The sequence below is a fragment of the Microcaecilia unicolor genome, chromosome 1 (assembly GCF_901765095.1).
Source record: "Microcaecilia unicolor chromosome 1, aMicUni1.1, whole genome shotgun sequence".
NCBI lineage: Eukaryota > Metazoa > Chordata > Amphibia > Gymnophiona > Siphonopidae > Microcaecilia > Microcaecilia unicolor.
In genome coordinates this window covers 357,816,562-357,832,221 of record NC_044031.1, presented here as the reverse complement: position 1 = coordinate 357,832,221, position 15,660 = coordinate 357,816,562, and the positions used below count along the sequence as shown (strand labels likewise).

The 15,660-nt window shown below is 47.9% G+C and overlaps 1 protein-coding gene across 1 annotated transcript in view; it reads right to left on the bottom strand.

The window, feature by feature from the left end:
- TGFBR1 (transforming growth factor beta receptor 1) overlaps positions 1 to 15,660 on the bottom strand; it is a 235,963-nt gene that overhangs the window by 36,710 nt on the left and 183,593 nt on the right. Inside the window, exon 7 of the mRNA XM_030209667.1 lies at positions 12,163 to 12,287. Coding sequence (XP_030065527.1) covers positions 12,163 to 12,287 — 125 coding nt within the window. The remainder of the gene's footprint in view (positions 1 to 12,162; positions 12,288 to 15,660) is intronic.

Below are 15,660 nucleotides of genomic sequence, written 5' to 3'. Positions count from 1 at the left end.
TATCAGACCAGGAACTCTCCAGATGTTTTTTCTTGGCCTTTAAGACCACCCCCAATGTGGGGCTACATGAAATTCAATTTAAAATACTTCATATTGCCTATGTCACTAGATGTAAGGGAAAGATGTGGGGTCTATGGGAATCAGATGGATGCAAGAAGTGCCAACGGGGCAAAGGCACAATAATACATCACTTTTTAGAATGTTGGGTGCTGAGGGACGTTTGGACGGGAGTTATTGAGAAGTTTGAAGGAGTTCTTCAAGTTAAACTAGAATGGTCCTATAGCATATTACTGTTAGGCTCCGATGCTGACCTTGCAGATCAGGGGCTCTCTGATCAACAATGCAAATTTGTTCTTTTGGCTTTAGTGTTAGCAAAGAGTTATCCTGCAACACTGGATTGATAAAGCGCCGCCTCCCTTGGCCAAATGGCAGGCCAGTATGGCACAGATGGCGGAGTGGGAACAGGGGGAAATGAACACATTGCGAAAAAAAGATGCCACATGCAGAGGCCTATGGAGGCACTGGCAGGCAATGGTCAAATAGGTGGCCTTTCTGCAAGCTCTCACAACTGAGGGAGGAAACTTACTAACATAGCACAACATTAATGGATTTAACACCAGTTCCGAAGGAGAGGTGTGGGAGGGGTGGGGGGGAGGTGGGTAAGGGGGTGGACACATTGGAAAGATGGGGGGAAAAAATAATGGAAGAGAAACAACCTGTTTAAGTAAAATATTGATTTACTACTACATATACAAAATACAGAGGAAGTGAGTAGTATATATTACCAATGTTAAGTTAACGGATCAGGCTTCATGGCCTTGAGTACCGCATGTTTGTATATATATTATGTATGGTAAGTTTGCAACCTGCAATTTTTGGCAATCTGTGTTTCTTTTGTCTTTCCCTTTGTATGGTGTGTTTCTCTACTCAATAAAAATATTAAAAAAAAAAAAAAAAAAAGAAGTCACCGACCAAGAAAGGGATCTAGGTGTCATCATTGACGATACCTTCTGATCAGTATGCTGCGGTGGCTAAGAAAGCAAATAGAATGTTAGGTATTATTAGGAAAGGAATGGAAAACAAAAATTAGGACATTATAATGCCTTTGTATCAGTCCATGGTGCGACCGCACCTCGAATATTGTGTTCAATTCTGGTCACCGCATCTCAAAAAAAGATATAGTGGAATTAGAAAAGGTGCAGAGAAGGGCAACGAAAATGATAAAGGGGATGGGATGATGTCCCTATAAGGAAAGGATAAAGCAGCTAGGGCTCTTCAACTTGGAGAAAAGACGGCTGAGAGGAGATATGATAGAGGTCTATAAAATATGAGTGGCGTGGAACAGGTAGACGTGAAGTGACTGTTTACTCTTTCCAAAAATACTAGGACTAGGAGGCATGCAATGAAGCTACAAAGTAGTAAATTTAAAACAAATCGGAGAAAATTTTTCTTCACTCAACGTGTAATTAGGAATTCGTTGCCAGAGACTGTGGTAAAGGCGGTTAGCTTAATGGGGATTAAGAAAGGTTTGGACGGCTTCCTAAAAGAAAAGTCCATAGACCATTATTAAAATGGACTTGGGGAAAATCCAAAGCTTATTTCTGGGATAAGCAGCATAAAATGTTTTGTACTTTTTTGGGATCTTACCAGGTATTTGTGAACTGGATTGGCCACTGTTGGAAACAGGATGATGGGCTTGATGGACCTTTGGGTCTGTCCCACTATGGCAATATTTGTGTACTTATGAAAAAGAAAGCAAGCATATATTCTCACATATTTGTAGCATTTGTATCCTACATTTTCCCACCTATTTGCAGGCTCAATGTGGCTTACATTGTTCCGTAATGGTGATTACCAATTTCGGAAAAGAGAAATACATAGTAAGATGGAGGAGACAGAGTGGATTAGGTATTCAAGTAAAGAAAGTTCATTTTCGTAATAAGAAAATAAAAGGTATTGGATTAAACTTCAATCGTGATAAATTAGCTTAAACAATCAGGAATATTAAACTTCAATCGTCATATATTAATTTGGACAATCAGGAAATAAAGAGTTACGTTTTGTGTAGTTCTGGTGTAAATTTTGTTAATGGTATTTAGGATGGATCTTTGTGGTATGCCTTTTTGAATAGGTTGGTTTTCAATAATTTACGGAAACTATTTATGTCGTGTGTTGTTCTTATGGATTTTGGTAATTCATTCCATATTCGCATGCTTATATAGGAGAAACTAGATGCATATGTTAATTTGTATTTTAGTCTTTGCAGCTGGGGTAGTGGAGATTCAGGAACGTACGTGATAGTCTAGTAGAATTCCTGGTTGGTAGGTCTATAAGGCTTGACATATACCCCGGAGCTTCACCGTATATGATCTTATGAACCAGATTACAGACCTTGAATGCAATGTGTTCTCTTAGCGGAAGCCAATGTAGTTTTTATCTTAGGGGTCTGGCGTTTTCATATTTCGTTTTACCAAATAGGGAGCATGGGCTAACAAGGCTTGAAGCTCACTGACTCTACTCTAAGGCTTTGCTATCACACCAGACGGCAAACCTCCTCCATTTGAAAGAATAAGACTGCTTCGTGGAATCTTTCCTGGAAGGAAGAAAGACTCGAGAGTCACCCTTAGAGAGACCCAAAGAGGCGAATTCTACGCTCTCAACATCCAGGCCGTGAGAGCCAGAGACCGGAGGTTGGGATGCAGAAGCGCCCCCTCATTCTGAGTTATGAGGGTCGGAAAACACTCCAATCTCCACGGTTCTTCTAAAGATAATTCCAGAAGAGGGAAACCAAATCTGACGCGGCCAGAAGGGAGCAATCAGAATCATGGTTCCTTGGTCTTGCTTGAATTTCAGCAAAGTCTTCCCCACCAGAGGTATGGGAGGATACGCATACAGAAGATCCTCCCCCCAATTGAGGAGAAAGGCATCTGATGCTAGTCTGTCATAGGCCTGAAGTCTGGAACAGAACTGAGGGACCTTGCGATTGAGCTGAGTGGCAAAAAGATCCACCAAGGGGGTACCCCACGCTTGGAAGATGTTGCGCACCACACGCGAGTTGAGTGACCACTCATGAGGTTGCATTATCCGGCTCAATCTGTCGGCCAGACTGTTTACGCCTGCCAGATACATGGCTTGGAGAAACATGCCTCGACGACGGGCCCAAAGTCACATCTGGACAGCTTCCTGACATAAGGGGCGAGATCTGGTGCCCCCCGTTTGTTGACGTAGTACACGGCAACCTGGTTGTCTGTCTGAATTTGGATAATTTGGTTGGACAGCCGATCTCTGAAAGCCTTCAGAGCTTCCAGATCGCTCGCAACTCCAGGAGGTTGATCTGAAGACCTGATTCCTGGAGGGACCAAAGTCCTTGAGTGTGGAGCCCATCAACATGCGCTCCCCACCCCAGGAGAGATGCATCCGTCGTTAGCACTTTTTGTGGCCGAGGAATTTGGAATGGGCGTCCCAAGGTCAAATTGGATCGAATGGTCCACCACTGAAGAGAGTTGCGAAATCCGACGGACAATTGGATCACATCCTCTAGATTCACGATAGCTCGGTACCACTGAGCTGATCTCATATGAGGACGTGCCATAGGAGTCACATGGACTGTAGAGGCCATGTGGCCAAAAAGTCTCAACATCTGCCGAGCTGTGATCTGCTGCGATGCTCTGACCATGGAAATGAGAGACAGAAGATTGTCTGCCCTAGTCTCGGGAAGATAGGCATGAGCTGTCGTTGAGTCCAGCAGAGCTCCTATGAATTCTAGTCTTTGAACTGGAAGGAGATGGGACTTTGGGTAATTTAAAACAAACCCGAGTAGCTCCAGAAGTTGAATAGTCATCTGCATGGACTGTAGAGCTCCTGCCTCCGAGGTGCTCTTTACCAGCCAATCGTCGAGATAGGGGAACACATGCACTCCCTGTCTGCGTAGCGACGCTGCGACCACCGCCAGGCATTTGGTAAAGACACGGGGTGTCGAGACCAGACCAAAAGGCAGCACACAATAAAGGAAGTGCTGGGTTCCAAGACAAAATCGAAGATACTTCCTGTGGGCTGGAAGTATCGGAATGTGGGTGTAAGCATCCTTTAAGTCCAGAGAGCATAGCCAATCGTTTTCCTGAATCATGCGAAGTAGGGTGCCTAGGGAAAGCATCCTGAACGTTTCTCAGACAAGGAATTTGTTCAGGGCCCTTAGGTCTAGGATGGGACGTATCCCCCGTCTTCTTTTGCACAAGGAAGTACCTGGAATAGAATCCCAGCCCTTCTTGCCCGGGTGGAACGGGCTCGATCACATTGGCGCTGAGAAGAGCGGAGAGTTCCTCTGCAAGTACCTGCTTGTGATAGGAGCTGAAAGTCTTGAGCTCCCGGTGGGCAATTTGGAGGTGTAGAAGCCAAATTGAGGGTGTACCCCAACTGGACTATTTGGAGAACCCACCTATTGGAGGTTACGAGAGGCCACCTTTGGTGAAAAAATTTTAACCTCCCTCCGACTGGTAAGTCGTCCGGCACGGACACGTTTATTGCGGCTATGCTCATCTGGACCCAGTCAAAAGCCAGTTCCTTTGCTTTTGCTGGGGAGCTGAAGGCCCGTTTAGGTGCACGCTGTTGACACAAAGGAGCACGCTGGGGCTGAGCCTGAGAAGGCTGTCGAGAAGGTGGAGTGTACCTACGCTTATTATAAGAATAGGGAGCACTCCTCCTGCCCCCGAAAAAACGTCTACCAGTTGAGGTAGATGCTGAAGGCGCCCGGTGGGAGAGATTGTCGAGGGTGGTTACCCGCTGGTTGAGCTGCTCTACAACCTGCTCGACCTTCTCACCAAAAATGTTATCCCCCAGCAAGGGGCATCCACAAGCCGCTGCTGCGTTCTACTCTCCAGGTCAGAGGCATGCAACCATGAGAGTCTGCGCATCACTATACTTTGAGCAGCGGACCTGGATGCAACATCAAAAGTGTCATAAGCACCCCTGGAAAGGAATTTACGACACACCTTTAGCTGCCTGACCACCTCCTGAAAAGGCCTGGCTTGCTCCACAGCGAGCTTATCCACCAGGTCCGCCAGTTGCTTCACATTATTCCGCATACGGATGCTCGTGTAGAGCTGGTATGATTGAATCTTGGACACAAGCATAGAGGACTGGTAGGCCTTCCTCCCAAAGGAGTCGAGAGTTCTAGATTCCCGCCCCGGGGGCGCAGAAGCAAAATCTCTAGAACTGCCAGCTCTCTTCAGGGCAGAGTCCACAACCATAGAGTCATGAGGTAACTGGGTCCTCATCAACTCAGGTTCTCCATGGACCCTATACTGAGACTCAATTTTCTTAGGGATGGTGGGATTAGATACGGGTTTTGTCCAGTTCCTAAGCAAAATCTCCTTCAGAACGTTATGCAAAGGAGCCGTGGACGACTCCTTAGGTGGTGAAGGATAGTCGAGGACCTCAAGCATCTCAGTCCTAGGCTCATCCTCAGTAACCACCGGGAAGGGAATGCCCACAGACATTTCCCAGGCGAAAGAGGAGAAAGAAAGAAAGACTCTCTGGTGGAGAAAGCTTTCTTTCAGGAGAGGGAGTGGGGTCAGAAGAAGACCACAAGACTCCTCAGAAGAGAAATATCTGGGATCCTCTTCTTCCCCCCACGAGGCCTCCTCCTCGATGTCTGACAAAAGCTCCCGAACAGTAGTCCAAAAACAGGCCCGTCTCGACTCCGAGGAACAATGTCCTCGATGGTGCCGTTGAGAAGTTGACTCCCTTGGCGGCGGCGGTGATGAAGCTCCCTCCAACGATGTCGATGGGGAGTTGACCCGGGTGGCCGCCGATGCCGCAAGCGGTACCGGTGTTGGGGACCCCACCACAGGCAAGAAGCCAGCTGGTGCTGCTGCCAACGGTACAGAGGGTGCAAGCACCGTCGGTACCAAAACAGATTGGCGCATCAGCCTTTCCAGGAGACCCGGAAGCACGGCTCAGAGGCGCTTGTCCAGAGGCTCTACCGGGAAAAGCAGGGAAGCCAGTACAGGAGTCGGAACCAGAACCTGTAAAGGATGAGGAGGCGGTACTGGGCTGTCGACCGACGCATCGACACCTCCTGTATAGAGGGGGAGCAGTCCTCCCGGCGTCGACGCTTCTCGGGTGCCGATTCCCTCGACGCACCGGAGCTCCCGGTACCATGATGAGAAGGGGACAGGTGCCGATGCAGGAACCTGCGAGACAGGTGGAGACCCACTCGACGGCTTACTACTCCCAGCATGCAGAGGTCTGCTCCTGAGGTCGATGCTTGCTCTGGTGCCGACATCGACACCGCCAAACTCAGTACCTTTGTCGACGTCAACGCCGAATTACCGAGCAAGGCTCCAAACAGATGTTCCCGCTGAGCCTGTCTCGACGCCTGTGTCCGCTTTTTAAGGCTAAGACACAACTTACACGCGTCTGGGCGATGTTCGGGCCAAAGGCACTGGATACACCACGAATGGGGATCGGTACCTGAAATTGCCTGGTTGCAGCTGGGAATCCTCAATGTCATGGACGGAAAAATAGCGGCGGCGAGGTCAAAATCGTCAATGGTGACAAAAAGAAAGGCACAAAAAAAGGAAAAACCCCGAACGGTGGCCTAAGACGGCCGCAACGGCGGCGAAACGAAACTTAGGCGGCCAAACCAAACTATAAGGATTTTTTTTTTAAAAGAAAAGGAAACAGCTCAACAGAGAGAAAGAGAAAGAGAGGTAATAGAAAAAACGCGAAAACACGACGAAAAAAGCCGAAGGCTCCTCAGGACATGGTGAGAGGGACAAAATACAGTCTCTCTCGACCGCGGACAAAAAAGAACTGATGTCCCCACGCGTTGGGCGGGAAAATGGCCGCGCATGCGCGGTGCATGCATGTGACCGAAGGCTCTAGCAAACTTTGTTGCTATGAAGATTTCTGGACCTCAGGGCTGCCGTGGGCGTCACCCATCAGTGAGAACAAGCAGCCTGCTTGTCCTCGGAGAAAATGAAGATACTTACCTGTAGCAGGTATTCTCCGAGGACAGCAGGCTGGACATCATCACGCATGGGTCGTCGTTCGTGACGGCCCAGGAGCTCCGGACTTAAAAGAAAAACTTTTAAAAGCTTCTGGAAGCGACGAGACGGGCGCGGGGACAGCGCACCGCGCATGCGCAAGTGACTTCCCGCCCGCGACGCCCGCACGCTTCCCTCAGTTATATAACAAGCAAACTAGAAAAGAACAACTCCAAAGGGGAGGAGGGTGGGTTGTGATGATGTCCAGCCTGCTGTCCTCGGAGAATACCTGCTACAGGTAAGTATCTTCATTTTCTCCGAGGACAAGCAGGCTGGACATCATCACGCAAGGGGTATCCCTAGCACCCACGCTCACTCAAAACAATGAACAATGGTCAATTGGGCTTCACAACGGCGAGAACATAACTGAGATTGACCTAAAAACAAACACAACTAAGTGAGAGTGCAGCCTGGAACAGAACAGGAATGGGCCTAGGAGGGTGGAGTTGGATTCTAAACCCCAATCAGATTCTGTAACACCGACTACCGCATCGGGTATCCCGCTGTCGGCAGTAGTGACATGTGACTGTGTGGACTAATGACCACGTTGCAGCCTTGCAAATCTCTTCAAAACTACTACTAAACATTTCTAAAGCACTACTAGGGTTATGCAGCGCTGTACAATTAAAGCTGACTTTAGATGAGCCACTGACGCAGCCATGGCTCTGACATTATGAGCCGTGACATGGCCCTCCAAAGTCAACCCAGCTTGGGCGCAAGTGAAGGAAATGCAATCTGCTAGCCAACTGGAGATTGTGCATTTTCCGATGACAACCCCCATCCTGTTGGGATCAAAAGAAAAACAACTGGGCGGACTGTCTATAGGGCTTCGTCCGCTCCACATAAAAGGCCAATGCTCTCTTACAGTCCAAGGTATGCAACTTGTCCTCACCAGGGCGGGTATGCGGACGGGGAAAGAATGTTGGCAAGACAATTGACTGATTCAGATGGAACTCCGACACCACCTTCGGCAGGAACTTAGGATGAGTGCGGAGGACTACCCTGTTATGATGAAACAATGTAGTGAGTTGAAGCCACCAAGAAAATGACCTTCCAGGTCAAGTACTTCAGATGGCAGGAATTCAGTGGCTCAAAAGGAGGTTTCATCAGCTGGGTGAGAACGACGTTGAGATCCCATGACACTGGTGGAGGTTTGACAGGGGGCTTTGACAAAACCAAACCTCTCATAAAACGAACTAAAGGCTGTCCAGAGATAGGCTGACCTTCTATACGGTGATAAGCATTGATTGCACTAAGGTGAACCCTCACTGAGTTAGTCTTAAGACCAGACTCCGATAAGTGTAGAAGGTACTCAAGCAAGGTCCGTGTAGGACAAGAGAAAGGGTCTAGGGCCTTGCTGTCACCCCAGATGGCAAACCTCCTCCATTTAAAACCATAACTCCTTTTCGTGGAATCTTTCCTGGAAGCAAGACTCGGGAGACACCCTCTGAGAGGTTTAAAGAGGCAACTTCTAAGCTCTCAACATCCAGGCCGTGAGAGCCAGAGACTGGAGGTTGGGATGTAGAAGCGACCCCTCGTTCTGAATGTCAGAAAACAGTCCAATCTCCACGGTTCTTCGGAGGACAAATCCAGAAGAAGAGGGAACCAAATCTGACAAGGCCAGAAAGTGCTATCAGAATCATGGTTCCGCGGTCTTCCCTGAGTTTTAGCAGAGTCTTCCCCACTAAAGGAATGGAAGGATATGCATACAGAAGACCCGTCCCCCAATGAAGCAGAAAGGCGTCTGACGCTAGCCTGTCGTGGGCCACAAGCCTGGAACAGAATTGAGGAACTTTGTGATTGTACTGAGTGGCAAAATGACCCACCGAGGGGGTGCCCCACGCGCAAAAGATCTTGCGGACAACGTCCATGTTCAGACTGACCACTCGTGAGGTTGCATGATCCTGCTCAACCTGTCGGCCAGGCCGTTCTTTATGCCTGCCAGATATGTGGCCTGGAGAAACATGCCGTGCTGACTCGCCCAAAGCCACATTCTGACGGCTTCCTGACACAGAAGGCTTGATCCGGTGCCCCCCTGCTTGTTTGCGTAATACATAGCAACCTGATTGTCTGTCTGAATTAGGATAATTTGGTTGGACAGCCGATCTCTGAAAGTCTTTAGGGCATTCCAGATCGCTCGCAATTCCAAGAGGTTGATCTGAAGATGCATATCCTAGAAGGACCAGACACCTTGAGTGTGGAGCCCATCCACATGAGCTCCCCACCCCAGAAGGGATGCATCCGTCATCAGCACTTTTTGCGGCTGAGGAATTTGGAATTGGCGTCCCAAGGTCAGATTGGAGCGAATGGTCACCAGTGAAGGGAATTACAAAATTCGGTGGAAAGATGGATGACATCCTCTAGATCCCCCATAGCCTGACACCACTGGGAAGCTAGGGTCCACTGAGCTGATCTCGTGTGTAGACGTACCATGGGGGTCACATGAACTGTGGAGGCCATGTGGCCCAGAAGTCTCAACATCTGCCGAGCTGTGATCTGTTGGGATGCTCGAGCTGAGGACACGAGGGCCAGAAGGTTGTCCGCCCGTGCCTGGGGAAGATAAGCTCGACACGTCTGTGTGTTCAACAGAGCTCCTAAGAATTCCAATTTCTGCACAGGAATCAGACGGGACTTGGGATAGTTGATGACAAACCCCAGTAGTTCGAGCAGTTGAATAGTAATCTGCATGGATCATAGAACCCCTGCCTCAGAGGTGTTCCTCATCAGCCAATCGTCGAGATAAGGGAACACATGCACGCCCAAGTCTGCGTAGCGATGCTGCGACAACTGCCAAGCACTACTACTACTACTACTATTTAGCATTTCTATAGTGCTACAAGGCATACGCAGCGCTGCACAAACATAGAAGAAAGACAGTCCCTGCTCAAAGAGCTTACAATCTAATAGACAAAAAATAAATAAAGTAAGCAAATCAAATCAATTAATGTGGACGGGAAGGAAGAGAGGAGGGTAGGTGGAGGCGAGTGGTTACAAGTGGTTACGAGTCAAAAGCAATGTTAAAGAGGTGGGCTTTCAGTCTAGATTTAAAGGTGGCCAAGGATGGGGCAAGACGTAGGGGCTCAGGAAGTTTATTCCAGGTGTAGGGTGCAGCGAGACAGAACGCGCGAAGTCTGGAGTTGGCAGTAGTGGAGAAGGGAACAGATAAGAAGGATTTATCCATGGAGCGGAGTGCACGGGAAGGGGTGTAGGGAAGGACGAGTGTGGACAGATACTGGGGAGCAGTACATTTATAGGTTAGTAGAAGAAGTTTGAACAGGATGCGAAAACGGATAGGGATCAATGTCCTCGTGAAGGGCGTCGAGAAGTGGACCCTTGCCTGGACTCCGGCAAAGCTTCCTCCGACATCGAGGTAGAGTCAACCCGGGTGGCAACCGGCTCAGGCACCGCAAGCGGTACCAAGGGCGGAGACCTCCGCGCAGGAGATGGGCCAGATGCCGTCTCAGCAGTGGATACCCCAGGCGCAAGCACCTCCGGTACCGAGGCAGATGGATGCATCATCCCTTCCAGCAAAAGGTCTCCTGGGCCGAAAAACACGAGGAGCGCTTGAAAACAAACCCTCTCGCGCAAAGCAGAAAAGAAAGAACTGAGGGAAGCGCGCGGGCGTCGCGGGTGGGAAGTCACTCGCGCATGCACGGTGTGTTGTCCCTGCGCCCATCTCGTCGCTTCCAGAAGCTTTAAAAAGTTTTTCTTTTAAGTCCGGAGCTCCTGGGCCCAAATAGGAATTTGCTGTGAGGATGGTGTTGCTGTTATTGCTGCCCTGGTTCAGAGGTATAATAGATAGCGATACCTCCCTACACAGCAGCAGAAATTTGTACCAACCGAAGAGAATGAGAGACCAGTGCTCAACAAAGCAAGAACTTGCAGGACTCAACTACTGAGGTTCTCACAGCACATGCCGGCTGTCAAGACAGCTCTGAAGGCAGAAATTTTTTTTTAAAAGCACCTTTAAATAAATATAAAAACAAAGATAAAGTAGTCAGATGACAGAATTATTCACAGAGGCCTCCACAAATTTTCATTAAATCTAGGGGACAGCCTAAAAGCTCTCACTTCTTCCTCACCCTTCTAACAAAATCGCCTCCTAGATCAGCAGTAGCTGTTTTCTAAACTTAATTTACTACTAAGGTGCTTTTACTATTCTGTGTCTGGGGGCAAATCAGTGTTTACTCTGTAAATAGGTTCACACCATGTTTTGCACAACTCAACAGAATACATCATAATGATCAAATTTGCTCTAGTGTGTCCTCATTTCAGTCTTTTAAGGTGTCTCTGCAAATCATTGGCAGAAGTCACAGTCTCCCTTCGAAAAGAATGCTGTCACCTTTGATACAGCACTCCCTTCACAGGATATGGAAAAAGAGGCAACTGTATTTCACATATCACCATGGTATTTGTCCCAACTAGCCTCTTGTTCATACCCCCATTCCAGCCTCTCTTGCTCAAAGCCTATCCCACAAGCTTCATCCAGTTTCCCTCGCTCATAACTCCTCCCCCACCCAAAGCCACTCTCCCACTGTCACATCCGTCACTTTGTCAACTCATGTACTTGGGACTCTACTATTTACCTCATCTTACTATTAACAACATCTCCCATGTTAGCACATTTTGGCTCTCAGTAAGCATTAGTCAGTCACTCAGTGTAGGAAGTTCAGGCTTGTCCAGACTTTTGAAGAGCCGAATCATAGTGCAAAACTTCGAGACTTTGAGGGAGCTTTACAAAAGGAAAAGATTCAGGGACAGGAAATCCTGGGTGTAATTGCTAGGCACCATAGCAACCTGGCACCTAGGATGTGTTGAGCCCTCAGTATTAACAGAAAATGCATTTTGCTGAGTAAATAAACTTAGAAATGTAGACACTATATAGACAGAACACAAAAAAAAAAAATCATTGCACAGCTGTTCCTGAAATTGCTATACTATGATGAGAAATGTTTGTGACATGAAGACTTGCAAGGAATACTAAGATTTGTTCAGTGTTGCTTACTAATATAAAAGAGAAAATACATGTTTGACTTTGTATTACACAGCAAATAACACAAGACACATTAGTTTGTCTAGCAGGATAGAAGACATCAACCAAAAAGAAGTTACTTACCACCAACTGAACATCGGCGTGCTATTTCCCAGAACACCAGTCCCATAGCATAAATGTCAGCTCGTTTAAATGACTCAAAGTGTTTCATATTTATGGAATCATCTAGAACTTCAGGAGCCATATACCTAATTTAAAAATAAATTCAGGAGAAAACATAGGTAAGCAATTTTCCTATAATGCTTTTATTCAAGTACAAAAGCATCAACACAATACCGTAGGCTATGATGCAACAAATTAGATAAGTAAATGCAACAAAGAAACCAGTCATTAAAATTAAGAAAAGATACAATTTATTACACTATCATTCAGTAAGAAAACACCCCTACAGGTCCTAAATTCAAGCAAAACATGCACAGTACTTCTCTTAACTAGAGCTTATAGAGAAAAAGTTTACAAACAGGGTATATCTAGGTCAGTGATGGCGAACCTTTCAGAGACTGAGTGCCCAAACAGCAACCCAAAATCTAATTATTTATCGCAAAGTGCCAACAGGTGCCGGTACTCATTATGGGTGGGGTCACCACATGACTCCACCCCTATGATAGCCACACCCCTTACACCAGCCATGGCGCATATAAACAGACATCATTGAAAATATTATACTAGTATAGGAGAAAAAAATATTTTTTTTTCATTTTAAATCATTTCTGTAAGCTGTTACAGCTCCAGTATACCTAGTGCAAAGTAAGACAGCAGATGTAAATTCTCAAATTGGACATATTCCAAACACTAAAATGAAAATAAAATGATTTTTTTCTACCTTTGTTGTCTGATTCTGCTGCTCTCTCTCTCTTCTCAAGTCCGTTTCCAGGGCTTCCTTTCCATTTATTTCTTTACCTTCCTCCTTTCTTCATTTCTTGCCCTCCATCCATGTCCAGCCACCCTCCTCTCCCCTCCAGCCACCCATGTCCAGCCACCTTCCTCTCCCCTCCAGCCACCCTCCTCTCCCAGCACCAGGCAGGCCTCCCTCCCTCCCAGCACCAGGCATCCCTCCCACCCAGCACCAGGCCGGCCTCCCTCCGAGCACCAGGGCCCCCCCCCCTCTGAAATTTAAAAGGCATACCTGGTCGGAGTTAAGGTGGCGTCCGCAGCGGCAGCGAAAAGTGTGTTTGCTCGGCGCGCCTTCAGCCTTCCCTTCTGTCTCTCGAGCTCTGGTCCCGCCCTTGCGGAAACAGGAAGTGAGGGCGGGACCAGAGCTTGAGAGACAGAAGGGAAGGCCGAACGCGTGCAGAGCAAACAACACACTTTTCGCTTCCACTGCGGACGCCGCCTTAACCCCGACCAGGTATGCCTTTTAAATTTCGGAGGCGGGCGAGCCCTGGTGCTCGGAGGGCGGGCGGGCAGACCAGCGCAGCGCGTGCCCTCTCTGGCACGTGTGCCATAGGTTCGCCATCACTGATCTAAGTTATTAGGGCACACAGGCGCCTAGGTGTCTCTATAAAATACTAGCACAAATCATGCAAAAAAAGTGCTTAGAGGGGATCCAAGATGGCCAACATAATGAAGTTGTGCAGGCTGCTCTCAGTTTTCTCCTGCTATTTCCTATATTTTTCTGTATGGAGGTGCTGAAGAGGAGAGTGAGAGTAAGGGAAACTTTACCTTGTATCCAGGGCCAGTCTTAGCAAGTGCGGGGGCCCTGTGCAGACCAATTTGGTGGGGTCCCATCCTAGCCCCGCCCCTAGCTCCACCCCATTGATAAGCAAAAATAATATAGATATATGCAATAAAATAAAAATGAAATGAAAAGATATACAATAAAATAAAGTGATGTGTAAAATATAATGTACACTATAAAAACATATAGACCACCAAGGTATTAAAATTGTTTTAAAGTATATACCACAACTCTCTGACTCTGTCTCTGACTGGCTGCGGCTGGAAGCTCAAGCTGGAACTGGAACTCTCTCAACTCTCTCTGCCCGTCCCGCGCGGCCCACCCTTGAAGAAGGAAGTTGTCGTGGGGGTGGGCCGCATCATCAGTGGCAGACCACGACTGTCTGTCACTCAGGAGGACCAAGCAGGACGGATCTACTGCTCTGCTGCAGTCTGCGGCGCTCACGCACGCAGTACACGTCGCGACCATCATGCCACATGGCCCGGGGGGGGGGGTGGGGGCAGAGGTGCGGACTCACTCAGGAAGAGAGGTACGGTCCGGAGCGGCGATTGGGCGAGCAGGGCTAGGGAGCACAGCAACCCGGCTGCTGCAAGTCTCTGGCAGGCAGTCGGCTCACGTGCAACAGATCAGTCTGGCTGAGTCTGGGTTGCGGGTGGTTGGCAGCAGACTGTGAGCACCGGTGCGGGAGCGGGATGGAGCGGAGGAGGCAGAGTTGAGGCGCGCCGCACAGGGCCCCCTTAAGCGTAAGGCCCTTTGCGGCCGCCTCGGTCGCCTCAGCCTGGCCCTGCTTGTGTCCTCACTTTAGTGCAGACTTCGCTACTGCGCTATGCTGTGGTTCCTCAGTGGGAGACTGGAGGATTCCTTGCTGCTTTGCTGGTGCAGAGAAAGCCAGCACTGTTTGAGGATGCATCATTCAGCCTGCCAGCCTGAGTATCACCTCAACCCCTGTCAAGCAGTTCGCCGACCCTGACAGCACTTTTGGATATTGGACATTGACAGTTCCCTTGATGCTACCGGATCCTCGACAAGGCCCAGATCCGTCATAAGAACATAACAGTAGCCATACTGGGTCAGACCAGTAGTCCATCTAGCCCAGTAGCCCGTTTTACAAAAAAGTGGATTAAAAACCCAAATTGTGGCAACATTCCATACTGCAAATCCCAGGCCAAGCAGTTGCTTCACATGTCTGTCTCAATAGGTGAAGCAATGGATTTTTCCTCCAGGAATTTGTCCAAATCTTTTTTTAAACCCAGATATGCTAACTGCTGCCACATCCTCTGGCAAAGAGCTCCAGAGCTTAACTATTCGTTGAGTGAAAAAAATATATCCTCCTATTTGTTTAAAATCTATTTCCAAGTAACTTCCTAAGTGTCCACTAGTCTTTGTAGTGTATATATATATATATATACACACACACATACATACTTCTACTCATTCTACACCACTCAGGATTTTATAGACCTCAATCATATCTCCCTTCATCTGTCTCTTTTCCAAACTGAAGAGCCCTAACCTCTTTAGCCTTTCCTCATACGAGAGGTCGCTCTCTGAACCTCTTTAAATTCTGCTATATCTTTTTTGAGATATGGCGACCAGAACTGAATGCAATACTCGAGGCGCAGATGCACCATGGAGCGATACAAAGGCATTATAGTATTTTCATTCTTATTCACCATTCCTTTCCTAATAATTCCTAGTATCCTGTTTGCTTCTTTGGCTACTGCACACTGAGCAGAAGATTTCAGCGTATTATCTACAACAACCAGATCTTTTTCTTGAGCGTTGACCCCCAAAGTGGACCATAGCATCAATCGATATTGCGATTATTGGTTGGCTCCTTCCCAATGTCTGTCTGACCTGGATCTCCTTCGGCCTCTCCGTCG